Here is a 12,300-nt window from a genome sequence, read left to right as displayed (position 1 = left end):
TGAATTAAGAAAAGAGGCTCTGAAGTACAAGATCCATTCAAGCACTTTAATCTTTACAAAGCTGTGCTAGCTGTGGGATGAATGGGACCAAAAAACAGGTTGTAAACCACCGCAGCAACAACAATGAAGAGATTATCAGATTAAGCTGAAATTAAGCATGCTCTATGAACACATTCCATTCATGATTAATGCTAACTTTCAAAGCAGTAGCATTATCCTTTCAAAAGTTCTTAGAGTCGAAAGTGAAGAGTATGCAAAGGATTTTAAAGAAATGAAAATTGGGCCTCTAAGTCATACCTGATCACACTATACTCTATCAAAAAAGGTTGTACAAAAACTGCTGGAACCCACTTTCCCATTTATTTTGTGATCCCTAACTTATGTAGAAGAAGAAAAGCTCTTCTAGAAAATATTGAAAACTAAAAATTGCCTTGGTTGACCCCTTTCACCTTTTTTGAGTCCTCACATAAAATCAAGGGGTGCGACTTTTTGTTGGTTTTGTGATGCACAGTCACAAATAGCAATTTCCATGATAATACTGTGAGCTACTTTCAAAACATGGAAAACAGGTAAAATTTTTGTATTTTCATTTGACCTTTCCCTCCTATGACCCAAAAAGTTTGGATGCTTCGAACGGTTCTAAAGTTACGTCATTCACACAATTGACTATGGATTTACAGACGGACAACCTTAAAAACGTAATGCCTCCACCCACCACTTTGTGGCAAAGGAATAAAAAAAATAAATAAATGTGTACAGGAGTTGTCCACACATTAGTACTGTTTATGGTTGTAGGTTTTAGGAAATGATGTAAGACCAATCAAATCTTATAGTAATGCTAAGGTCAGAAGAATTTGAGCAATTTGAAACCAGTGACATTCAGACTCTTTATCAGGTGTTTGTCAATGGATCCCATGAATAGTACTGCTGGTAACACTAGAATAATTCTGTCACAAGTATGGGGCCAAAAAATCAGACCAATGGAAAAGTGAAAAAGGATAATGCCAATGCCAAAGGGACATTGCATCCCTTTTCACTGAGGCACAGGAGGTCAAGTCAATAAGTCAAAGGATTACGTGTATTCAGTCAATCTACATAACAATCTCTCCATACACAGCACAGAGACTAAAAATCTCTCTGTCCATACAGTAACCATTTATGACCACAGGCCAGCATTTCACAACTTATCACATTTAGCACAATTTGGCAGCATGACAAGAAAATCCAAAGAGAGGAATGATTGTTTTTGTGGGGGTTTTTTTTGCCCCTCTCCAAGCGCAGAAGCACTTCCACAGTCTTCCATCACTCCCCTCGGTACACAGCAATGTTTTTGTCTGTCTCGTGAACTTTGATCTCATGGAGCAGAGTGGGATCAGGTAGACACAGGGACATGCGTTCCCAGATGAAGCAGGCAATGTTCTCCACTGTGCTGACTTTTGTCTTAAAGTACTCCACATCCTTGTCCAAATTCTTGTGGTCCAAGAGGTCTATGAATCCAACCTGTAAAAATAGAGCAAAATTTACACACACTGTAAGAGGAGCAGAATATCAGGTTTGACTGAAAAAGGAAATGACATACTACACTGAATTCAAATGACATTTTATAGTGTTTCTACCATCTCTCAGTTAAAGAATTTACCAAAAACTGTCAAAAAACACTTATCTACAACTTACACAGGAATTTAAGCTTTGTATTCTCATACAATCTTCAAAAGAAAATTATATGTTGAAAAGTAAGTTCTAATTTCTAATAAAGTTTCCCCAAAGTGGCTACTGCATGGAATAAACTTTCATTCTTCAGAAGAACAAGATATTATACTAATATAGTTCTAAAATATTGTAAGGAAGCCTCACTTAACATATATCTGAACCAATAAGAAAAAAAAAAAACATTCAGCTAGACTTTTAACCCCCCCAAAAATGATTGTTTTCCCAGTTATCATTTCAAAAAGAAACATTCTAGACAGCACACAACATAAGATAAGTGCTTTGAGTCAATTACGAAGTCCTATGGTAAAGTGCAGGGCCAGCACCCCCAACCCACTTTTTTTTTTTGCATAATACTTAGGAATACATAGGGTCGTTTTTTGTTTGTTTTTTTGCTCGTCAGCTAAAGAAACCCATAAGCGGCACCAGATATATATAAACTGAACCCCCCAACACACACACACACTTTTAAAAATGCAGCGCCGGCCCTGCAGTGTTGGTAAATTTGTCATTAACTCCTCACCTTCATGTACTCCTTCAAATCCGCAATGTTAATTACCATTCCAGTCACTGGGTCTACCTGGGGAAAAAAAAAAAGAAATTAAGAAGATAAATCAACATATGAAAAACAACACAGGAAAGGAAAATGGATTTCTATGTGATCATGAGAATAAACCTTATCACATTCTTACAGCTGTGTATTATCACATCAGCATAAGTATTTCAGTGTCTTTGATAAGGGGCCTCTTGAATGCAATGAGGAAAATCTTATCTTCATCAATATCAAACCTTTATGTAACCACCTCCCCAAAATTAAATGGATACAACATCCGCACTTCCCCCTGGTAACAATTATGTATTTGACTGGAATCATTCTGCAAGTAATAAAACATTCTTGTGCTTGCTTGCAGCATGTTCAAGCACCTTAAGTTTGTGTTTTTGTTTTTTATCTAAAGATACATTGTAGTTCTTTATAAATTGTCATCATGAAAAACAGAATATAGATGATGCTTCCTTACCTTTCCTCGCAAAGTCACTTCAACTGAAAATGAAAAAAAAAAGAACAAATCACAGACATATTCAAAACAAATGAAAAAGATTTCTTCAAATGACTGCATTCATAATTGCCAGAAACACACATCACGTACATTGCATGGATGTATGATAATAAGTTCTTGGCAATGAAAGTGTGGTTTCCCGTACACTGTAGTAAGAAATCTAATCAAGAATCTACTACATGGCACAGTAGAAGTGGCACCGTAGAAGTGGACGTTACATTTTATACAGACCATGAATAGTAACACAAACACATCATCTATTCAGATATGAAAATAATAACACAAAGGAAGTATTCCCTTGAATCCAAAAACAGTTTCACAACTCTATCAAGAAATAAAATGTCACGTGTATGCAGGTATGGGGTTTTACATCGTATATCACAGACTTACAACTTCTTAGACAGGTCTCTACACACACTGAAGCAAGACTACCGGTAAACTTCCCAATCAGAGCTCTACTGATTTTACAGTATACACAATTTACTCTCCAAAACTGCAAATTTAGTCCTTTACTTTAATGAGGAATCAATAGTATACTAAGAACTGAAATAACTTTTGAGATTACTACAGTATAGAGACCATCAGGTTAATGTATCTAGAATTAATGTATATCATACTTCAGGAAAAATTTAGTCAGTCAACATCAACAACAAAAAACGGGGGAAAAAATTCTACTGACATGTACAAGGTAAAATGTCTGTATACATACAGTAATTATATGATTCACTGTTTACAGAAATAGCGTATTATTTTTTTGTTACAAGGAACATATGGCTATCTCTCTTGAATGGCACTTACTCGGTTTACTGGTATCTGTTATTTCAGGATAGCAGATCGTGGTACATACCAATAGACATAACCCAAACATATGCCATTTTAATGCCAAAGGAAATTGCTGGGGTCCCACATGACATTCTATGCAAAGCCCCACCTATTCAGGCAAAGTTCTACACACCTGTATAATTGTGTCCATGCCCATGTAGGTTATTGCACTTTCCATACAGCGCAGTATTCTCTTCATCACTGAGAGCTGGGCTGTCATGAGAGACAAAGTGTACACAAAAATATGAACAGAAAGTATGACCATGCTCTCTGATAGTACAAACTGAAAGCGAATCTCCAGGCAATTTGCACTAAATATTAGTAATTACTTGGTTATTAACAAGAAAAAGGCACTACATTATACATGTCACCACATTGAAATTTAAATGACTTGGTAAACTGCCATTACATGAAGTGGGTCATTTAATAACTGATATAATTGATTGCTAAATAGTACTGAAGGAAGTTTTGAGGAAGGTAATGCATTCATCTTTTAATTCCACACTATTCTTCACACTTTTTTGGAAGAAAAGATGCATACAAACTTGCAGAGGACAGTAAGTTGAATCCATACAAGTATTTAAAACTAATGCACTTCCACGTTTTTTGTTCATGAAAATGATGATGAACATGGTGCATAATCACAGGTTAGATGTCTGAAGATGCTCACAAGGTGAGATGATGTCACCTTTATAGCCATAAGTAATGTGACCAGTGCAGCCAACACTGACACATAAATACTGTGTACGCAATGCCAACAGAGACTCCAACTCTCCTGCTTTCGACGGGAGATCTCTCGCCGAAAGCCCATTTTTGCAGAATCTCCCGTTCTCCCGCTTGAGATTTAATTTCTCCCGCTTGAAATGATTTCTTACTTAATTTCATTGCATGTTGAAAAATAACCCTTAGATAGCATGATAGAGCATTTAGAACCCTAGATTGCAAGGAACTTCGTGCTCGTGATGTGTGCTTCGCGCACATCAAGTTCGAGTCTCCCGTTTGCTAGGGGATTCAGGCGGGAGAATCTCCCGATCAGAAGGTGCTTAGGGTTGGAGTCTCTGTGCCAATAATGAACAAGTTCACCAGGTTGAATGATATTGTAGTACCAGCGTGATCTGGTTGCAAACATTGCTGATTTTGTGATTTATATTTTCTAATCATATCCTTATGAAACAAGAAATAAAATGAGTTTGCAGAATTGCACAGTTAAGATATTTCGAAGGAAAAAAAACAGTAATACAAACTTCTTTGATAGCAAATACATGTGCATGCCTCTAGGATCTACTACTAGCTACTGCAGTACAGGTATCAAGGACGTGATATGCATTCATTTCCAGTAGTGTTATCGGTAATGAATTTGCCAAAGATGACACGGAGCTGAGTTTACTATACTGTATCAGTATTTTAGGCCTGTACCCCGAGGGGCCAAGGTCTTTGTAGACCAAAAGATCAGTCTGTAAACAAATTTATCGTTGGGGATGATGTTCTGCAGAGACTACGTCTGGCTTCAGAATCAGAATCTCTCTCCTTTCTAGTCACAGTGGAGAACCATCAAAGTAAAAAGAAAAAAAGATATAAACATGTATTAAAGAACAGATGGATATTTCTGTCTAGTTTTCGAGTAATTCTGGCAATCGTTTATTCCTAGATTTTAGGGGGATGAATTATTTTAGGCTTCTAAATTCAGCACTCTGAGGGCGAGGATTGCCATGAAACTTTACTAGTATTATCATTATATTTTTAAATTACCAATACCAGTGTGAAGACTGCACTCATCGTTCAAATGACGGCAATTGTGCACTCAAAAGACGTTCACCCTGAAAGTGTAGAGCCGTGTTCTGATAAATGTAATTTATATCTATACTGTGGAATGAATACCCTGCTGTGTTTCGTCTCCAGAGACCACTAATCACATCACATCTGATATGGAAGTAGAGTAGAGGACTGGTCGTGTAGTATTCCGGTCTCAAAATAATAGAATTAACTTCAACTTTGTTGCTTTATGTGCGTTGAGGAGCAGCCAGACAGAGGTTCTGAATTTCTCCCCACTCCATCTAATGACTATCCAATAAATCTTTGAAATTATTAATTGAGGTAACTTCAGAGTAAAGACATACAGTCTGTTGAGACAGGTGTCGGCATATTAAACACTGGCCAGTGCCACCAGCTACTTTGGAATATACAGTACATGTAGGCACCTACTGGTACATTTTCTCCCCCGGTGCAGGATGGTGGGCTAGGCGAAGCTTTCTAGCCTCTTCGTATCACTCAGTTCGGCGTGCTTGTCAATGCCAAAACCTTTATCGTGCGGTATTTTTTGCGGTATATTTTGTTATTTTTATAAATGATTTGCCGAATATAATGAATAACTCAGTATTTACGTTTGCCGACGACACCAAAATCATCGGCGATGTCAGTACAGCCTCAAAACAGGAATCGCTTCAAACTGACCTAACTCATGCTGATGAATGGAGTAAAAGATGGCAACTTGATTTCAACGTTAGTAAATGTAAGATTCTTCATATTGGAAAAAATAACCCACACAGGGAAAACTACAGAATGAATAGTGTAGAGTTGGAAGCAACCAAGCAGGAAAAGGACCTTGGCGTTATAATAGATGAAGAATTAAATCTCCATCAACATGTCTCAGCAGCTGTCCAAAAGGCAAATCAAACACTTGGGATTATACCAGTGGCGTATCTAGGGGGGGCAAGGGGGGCACGTGCCCCTGGCGCCACTCCTTGGGGGCGCAAAAACGAAAAAAAAAAGAAAAAAAGAAGAAGAAGAAAAAGAAAAAAAACGAAGAAGAAGGAGAAGAAGAAGAAGAAGAAGAAGAAGAAAAAAAAAAAAACTCGCCCGGAAGGGGGGGGGGGGGGGGGGGGCAGAAAACCAAATCAAACAAGAAAAAAACAAAACATGATGATGAAGCGGACAAAATAACAATGTTTATTGTGTTCACACAAGAATTCCATGTTCTGTCAGCTGAAATACAAAAATTTTCGGCTCGCTCGCTGCATTCGCTCGCCAAAATTTATATAAATAAAGAAGGTAAGAACAAAACGTGATGATGACGCGGACAAAATGACAATGTCTTTTGTGTTCACACATGTCATTTTATATTTAGCAGGCAAAATGTTTCACGGAGCAGCGGCTGCAATTTCTTTCGTTCTGAAGCGATCGCCAATTGGATCAAAAGAAGGCGCCAACGGTTTCGAACATACAGAGGGGGGGCGCAAAAAATCAAGCATGATAAGAACAAAAAGTAATGATGACGCGGAAATATACAAATTTCGGCTCACTCGCTTGTACAATTTAGAGTATTTTTTTCAAGTCCACAGTTTGTTGGTATAAATCGTTATCTATAAGGCCGTCACTATATCTTGATTAGAATTGTAAGATTCAATAAGCAAAAATGACAAGAATTCAATGTTTTGTAAGCTGAAATACAAACATTTTCGGCTCGCTCGCTGCGCTCACTCGCCAAAATTTATCAAAAAAAAAAAAAGGAGAGAAGAAGATAAGAACAAAACGTGACGATGACGCAGACAAAATGACAATGTCTTTTGTGTTCACACATGTCATTTCATATTAAGCAGGAAATTTAATGTTACACGGAGCAGCGGCTGCAATTTCATTCGTTCTGAAACGATCGCCAATTGGATCAAGAGAGGACGCTAACGGTTTCGAGCATGGGGGGGGCGCAAAAAAAAACAAATCAAAAAAGATAAGAACAAAACGTAATGATGACGCGGAAATATACAAATTTCGGCTCACTCGCTCGTACTAATTTAGAGTACTAGTATTATAAGTCCTCAGTTAGTTGGTATGAATCGTTATCTATAAGGTCGTCCCTATATCTTGATTAGAATTGTAAGATTTAATAAGCAAAAAATGACAAGAATTCCATGTTTTGTAAGCTGAAATACAAAAATTTTCGGCTCGCTCGCTGCGCTCTCTCGCCAAAATTTATCAAAAAAGAAAAAGAAAAAAGAGATAAAAACAAAATGTGATGAAGATGTGGAAATATACAAATTTCGGCTAACTCGCGGTACTAAATTAGAGTACTTTTTAAATTCCTCATGCAGTTTGTTGGTATAAATCGTTATCTATAAGGCTGTCACTATATCTTGATTAGAATTGTAAGATTTGATTCGCAAAAAAGACAAGAATTCCATGTTTTGTAAGCTGAAATACAAAAATTTTCGGCTCGCTCGCTGCGCTCTCTCGCCAAAATTTATCCCCAAAAAAAAGAAAAAGAGATAAGAACAAAATGTGATGAAGACGTGGAAATATACAAATTTCGGCTAACTCGCGCGTACTAAATTAGAGTACTTTTTAAATTCCTCATGCAGTTTGTTGGTATAAATCGTTATCTATAAGGCCGTCACTATATCTTGATTAGAATTGTAAGATTTGATTCGCAAAAAAGACAAGAATTCCATGTTTTGTAAGCTGAAATACGAAAATTTTCGGCTCGCTCGCTGCGCTCGCTCGCCAAAATTTATCAAAATTCATTACATTTAAATCACCCTTGGAGCAAAAGACCCCTTTTAAGTGTTTGAAAAAGCATATCATGTGGACTTTGTTTAAAGTCCCTACCGGGATGGGGTTGGGGTTGAACACTTTTTCAGAAATTAGGGGCGCAATTTTCGCGCTTGCCCCGGGCGCCGTATTCCCTAGATACGCCACTGGATTATACACAGGACATTCTCACAAATGACGACGGAAATACTTCCTATTTTGTTTGTATCTTTGGTTCGACCTCATTTGGAGTAAGGCAACATTTTATGGCACTTGAGATATAAAATGGACTCTGACAAAGTTGAAAGAGTGCAGAGAAGAGCCACTCGTATGATTCCTGAACTCAAATGTTTGTCATATGAACAACGCCTGGAAAAACTCAACCTACACTCATTATACTACAGGAGACGAAGAGGCGGCATGATTACCGTTTATAAATTGCTCAATGGAAAGTTGGGGATTTCTGGTGACATGTTTTTCGAACCAGCCATCCACTCATCAACAAGAGGTCATAGATACAAGCTCTTCACCAAACGTTCAAGATTAGAACTGAGAAGTACATTTTTCAGCCAGAGAGTAGTTGCCGACTGGAACAGATTGCCTGCTAATGTTGTTGAAGCTTCCTCGATTAATAATTTCAAAGATTTATTAGACAGACATTGGAGGGGGGAAAAATTTAAAACCTCTGCTCCTCAACGCACATAAAGCAACAAGAAGATGATTATATTATGTTGAGACCGGAATACTACAGGATCCAGTCCTCTACTTCCGTATCAGATGTGATGTGATGTGATGATGTGATGGTAGTCCAACAGACGTAGAAGCCGTACGTAGGGCGGCGTGACTTTTGCAATTCTGCACAGCGACCCTGTCACTGCTGTGTCTGTACGGTACTATCAAATTATCAAGTAAAATACCACGTAAAATAGTCTAGACTATGGCACTAAGTAACCTCTATACCTGTGTAGCCTGTGACATGAAGAAATCTTCTCAATCCTCGTCAGGTAAGCGATGGGGGTTTTCTTTTCATCGCACATTTTGAGGAACTGTAATGTACTGTACTCAAGGCTCACCACCAGCACTAGCAGATCCCCTGCGCACGTCTCAGCTCCACAAGCCTAGCCATCTAGCTCATCCTCAGCTCAGCTGCTGCTAGCTGGGCGCGCCGGGCTGCTCGGCGGCTGCATGATGCAGGTTCACCGAACCGCATCTCATGCTCATACAGGATCCGTATGTTGAGCAATGGAGCTACAAAAACAGCATTGAACGGAACTCCATGGTTGAGCCATGGAGCTACTAACAGAGAGTAGCTCCATGGTTGAGCTAAGCTTTTGCTATATTGGTAATATAGTCTTAGAATGTACGCCAACAATTTATTTGTTAGTCCCATATCAGCCAAACTCACCCATGCTTTAATTCCTCCCCATAACAATACACATTTTTGCTATATTTTTATCATTGACATGACTTTTTTTTCAATTTTAAAGATTTATGAAGATTTTTAAAGATTGGTGAATGTAAACGTGCGCTTGTGCGTTGAGCACACGTAGGTCAGTGTTACGTGGTTGAGCACTGTATTCGATCTCTACACTACAGTCTTCGGACGTACATTATTTTCGCGGACGGTTACAAGTATTGGATTCCTCGTGCCAAAAAGAAAATAAAACTATCACAGTTTCATCACATTCGGATATAGGGTAAAAAAAAAACTGATGAAATTTTGCATCACAATCTGATAGAAAGCAGTGACGGATCTATGGGGGCGGGGGACAGCTTAGACATGCAGTTTAAACCCCCTTGGATTCCTTTTTCTTTACTTTTGTTTGTTTTGTTTTTTGTTGTGTTTTGTTTTTGCTTGCCATTCCATTGAGAGAGAAATGGCAGCAAACAAAGTGTGAAGACTATTTTTTTTTTGTCATGACCCATCGTCAATTGGGTCATTCCCCCAACCCCTCCGCCCCCCCCCCCCCCCCCCACTTAGCAAAAAGTTAGGTAAGTAGCCTAGTTATTAAACGTCGCAGTTCAGTGTTTTCATGAAACATGGATGTTGATATAGGCAATTAGTGATTCTGTCACATCCGCATTTGCACATTCTTAGATGAGGTGATGGCTGTCAGCGCCTCACAATATTTCCTGTTGTTAGGATACACTGCGGAGAAATTGTTCTCTGTACATTTGCAATGGGGAAAAAAAAGTTACAGTTATAGACCGGGGGCCCAGAGCATTTATTCAGCTGAAAAGGGTCACACTTTTTGATGGTCTCATCATGTAAGGATGTGGCCAAGGGTCAATAAAATGAATTGCTGGCAAGTCACATCCTGTACCGTAAGCCTAGGGACCACAAAAAGGGACCCCGAAAAATGGATTTATTCAGCCGAAGGGGGTCACGGACAAAAGTTGGTGGATATTGTTCCTTTGGGTGTACTTATCATGAAAACAGCAATGCCAGCTATTTTATCCTGTACGGGGCCCCAGACAGTAGCCCAAAAGGGCCCCAGAAATGTGATGTTATTCAGCTGAAAAGGGTCACGGCTAATTTCTTTTGCAATGGAAGTAGTTCCCATCAGAGATATCCAAAACACCAATGCCAGCTATTTTATCCTGTACGGGGCCCCAGACAGTAGCCCCAAAGGGCCCCACCCCCCATAGGCCCTACGTACAAACACACACACACATTGATTTTATTCAATTAAAAAGAGTCAGGGCTAATTTCTTTTGCAATGAAAGGAGTACCAATCAGAGATATCCAAAACACCAAAGCCAGGTATTTTATCCGGCACGGGGCCCCAGACAGTAGCCCCAAAGTGCCCCACCCCCTATAAGCCCTACGTACAAACACACACACACACACTGACTTTATTCAGCTGATTAGAGTAACGGCTAATTTCATTTGCAATGGAAGTAGTACCCATCAGAGACATATAAAACACCAAAGCCAGTTATTTTGTCCTGTACGGGGCCCTAGACAGTAGCCCCAAAGTGCCCCCCCCCCCAACACACATACTCACACAATAGTTTCATTCAGCTGAAAAAGGGTTACGGCTAATTTCTTTTGCAATGGAATTAGTACCCATCAGAGAAATCCAAAATACCAAAGCCAGTTATTTTATCCTGCATGGGCCCCGACAGTAGCCCCAGACAGTAGCCCCAAATTGCCCCCTTACCCCCTCCCCCCCCCCCCCCCCCCACACACACACATTGATTTTATTCAGCTGAAAAGGGTCACGGCTACTTGCTTTTGCAATCGGAAGTAATACTCATCAGAGATATCCAAAGCACTAAAGCCAGTTATTTCATCCTGACGGGGCCCCAGACAGTAGCCCCAAAGTGCCCCCTACACACACACACACACACACACACACATAATTATTGGTTTCATTCAGCCGAAAAGGGTCACGGCTAATTTCTTTTGCAATGGAAGCAGTATCCATCGGATATCAAAATACCAAAGTCAGATATCTTATCCTGCACAGGGTCCCGTACAGTAGCTCCAAAGTGTTTTGCTTTATTCTCTTTATTGTTTGCATCTCTTCTTCTTAATATGCGCTCCTTCGTCTTCATTTTCGCGACAACGACAACGCGTCCTCCTCATCATCATCAGTTTTGCTGTTCTGGCAAACATTTTCCAGCGTATCGGCTACGTTCGATTTTAGAGCGGCGAGAGCGGAAGACGTGCATAATTGAGTCTGGGAAAGCGTAGGAACAGCGTAGCTAAAGCGGCCAACAGCGTTATCGAAGCAGGAATGAAGCGTCGTAGGAACAGGCCTTGATTTTATACGAGAGTAGAGAACTTAGTGAGAGCGTCGTTAAAGCGGGAAGGTCGTGCTTTGATCAAGAAAGCGGCGCAGCAGCGGGACCATGTCGTCGGTGTCTAGTTTAGACTAAGTATATTTCCCGTTCTTGTGCCGCTGTTACTACGGTCAGAAAAACCTGGAATTGTTACGCTCATCCCGCGGTATTTACACTGTCACTGCTCTCTCCCCGTTTGAGCTACGATTCAAAATAGGTCAATCTTGATGGGGAGATGAGGAAGAAAATAATCTTGAACCAGTTCAAAATTTCTTCCCGATCTGTAAAATTGCCAGATCCAACCCCATCACCCAAACGCTGCTGCTACGATGCTCCCGGTCCCCGTACACTTTTGCCGCTCTCTCCCGATCTGACAGATTGAATAGATCGGGATGCAGATCTT

General features: G+C 39.7%; 1 protein-coding gene across 1 annotated transcript; it reads right to left on the bottom strand.

Moving 5' to 3' along the window:
• Window positions 1–386: 386 nt before the first annotated feature.
• LOC139740438 (6-pyruvoyl tetrahydrobiopterin synthase-like) lies at window positions 387–9,198 on the bottom strand. Its single transcript, XM_071651031.1, has 5 exons — window positions 9,069–9,198; window positions 3,721–3,800; window positions 2,727–2,749; window positions 2,231–2,287; window positions 387–1,500 (listed from the first exon to the last, which is right to left on the bottom strand). Exons 1-5 carry the CDS (start codon window positions 9,143–9,145, stop codon window positions 1,303–1,305), a joined length of 435 nt encoding a protein of 144 aa, XP_071507132.1. The 5' UTR covers window positions 9,146–9,198; the 3' UTR covers window positions 387–1,302.
• Between the last annotated feature and the right edge of the window lie 3,102 nt (window positions 9,199–12,300).

The sequence above is a fragment of the Diadema antillarum genome, unplaced genomic scaffold (assembly GCF_040938485.1).
Source record: "Diadema antillarum isolate AM-2024a unplaced genomic scaffold, OU_Dant_1.0 seq00000854_RagTag, whole genome shotgun sequence".
In the NCBI taxonomy this organism is placed as follows: Eukaryota; Metazoa; Echinodermata; class Echinoidea; order Diadematoida; family Diadematidae; genus Diadema; species Diadema antillarum.
The sequence above is the reverse complement of the archived record's forward strand: the minus strand, read 5'-3'. Positions and strand labels throughout refer to the sequence as shown.

Excerpts from the sequence above, each read along its gene's own strand:
- LOC139740438 (XM_071651031.1), bottom strand. The coding sequence starts at position 9,145 with ATGTGCGATGAAAAGAAAACCCCCATCGCTTACCTGACGAGGATTGAG. Across the intron at positions 2,750-3,720 it reads GCATGGACACAATTATACAG|TTGAAGTGACTTTGCGAGGA; the intron begins GTGTGTAGAACT and ends TTTCATTTTCAG. Across the intron at positions 2,288-2,726 it reads AAGTGACTTTGCGAGGAAAG|GTAGACCCAGTGACTGGAAT; the intron begins GTAAGGAAGCAT and ends TTTTTTCCCCAG.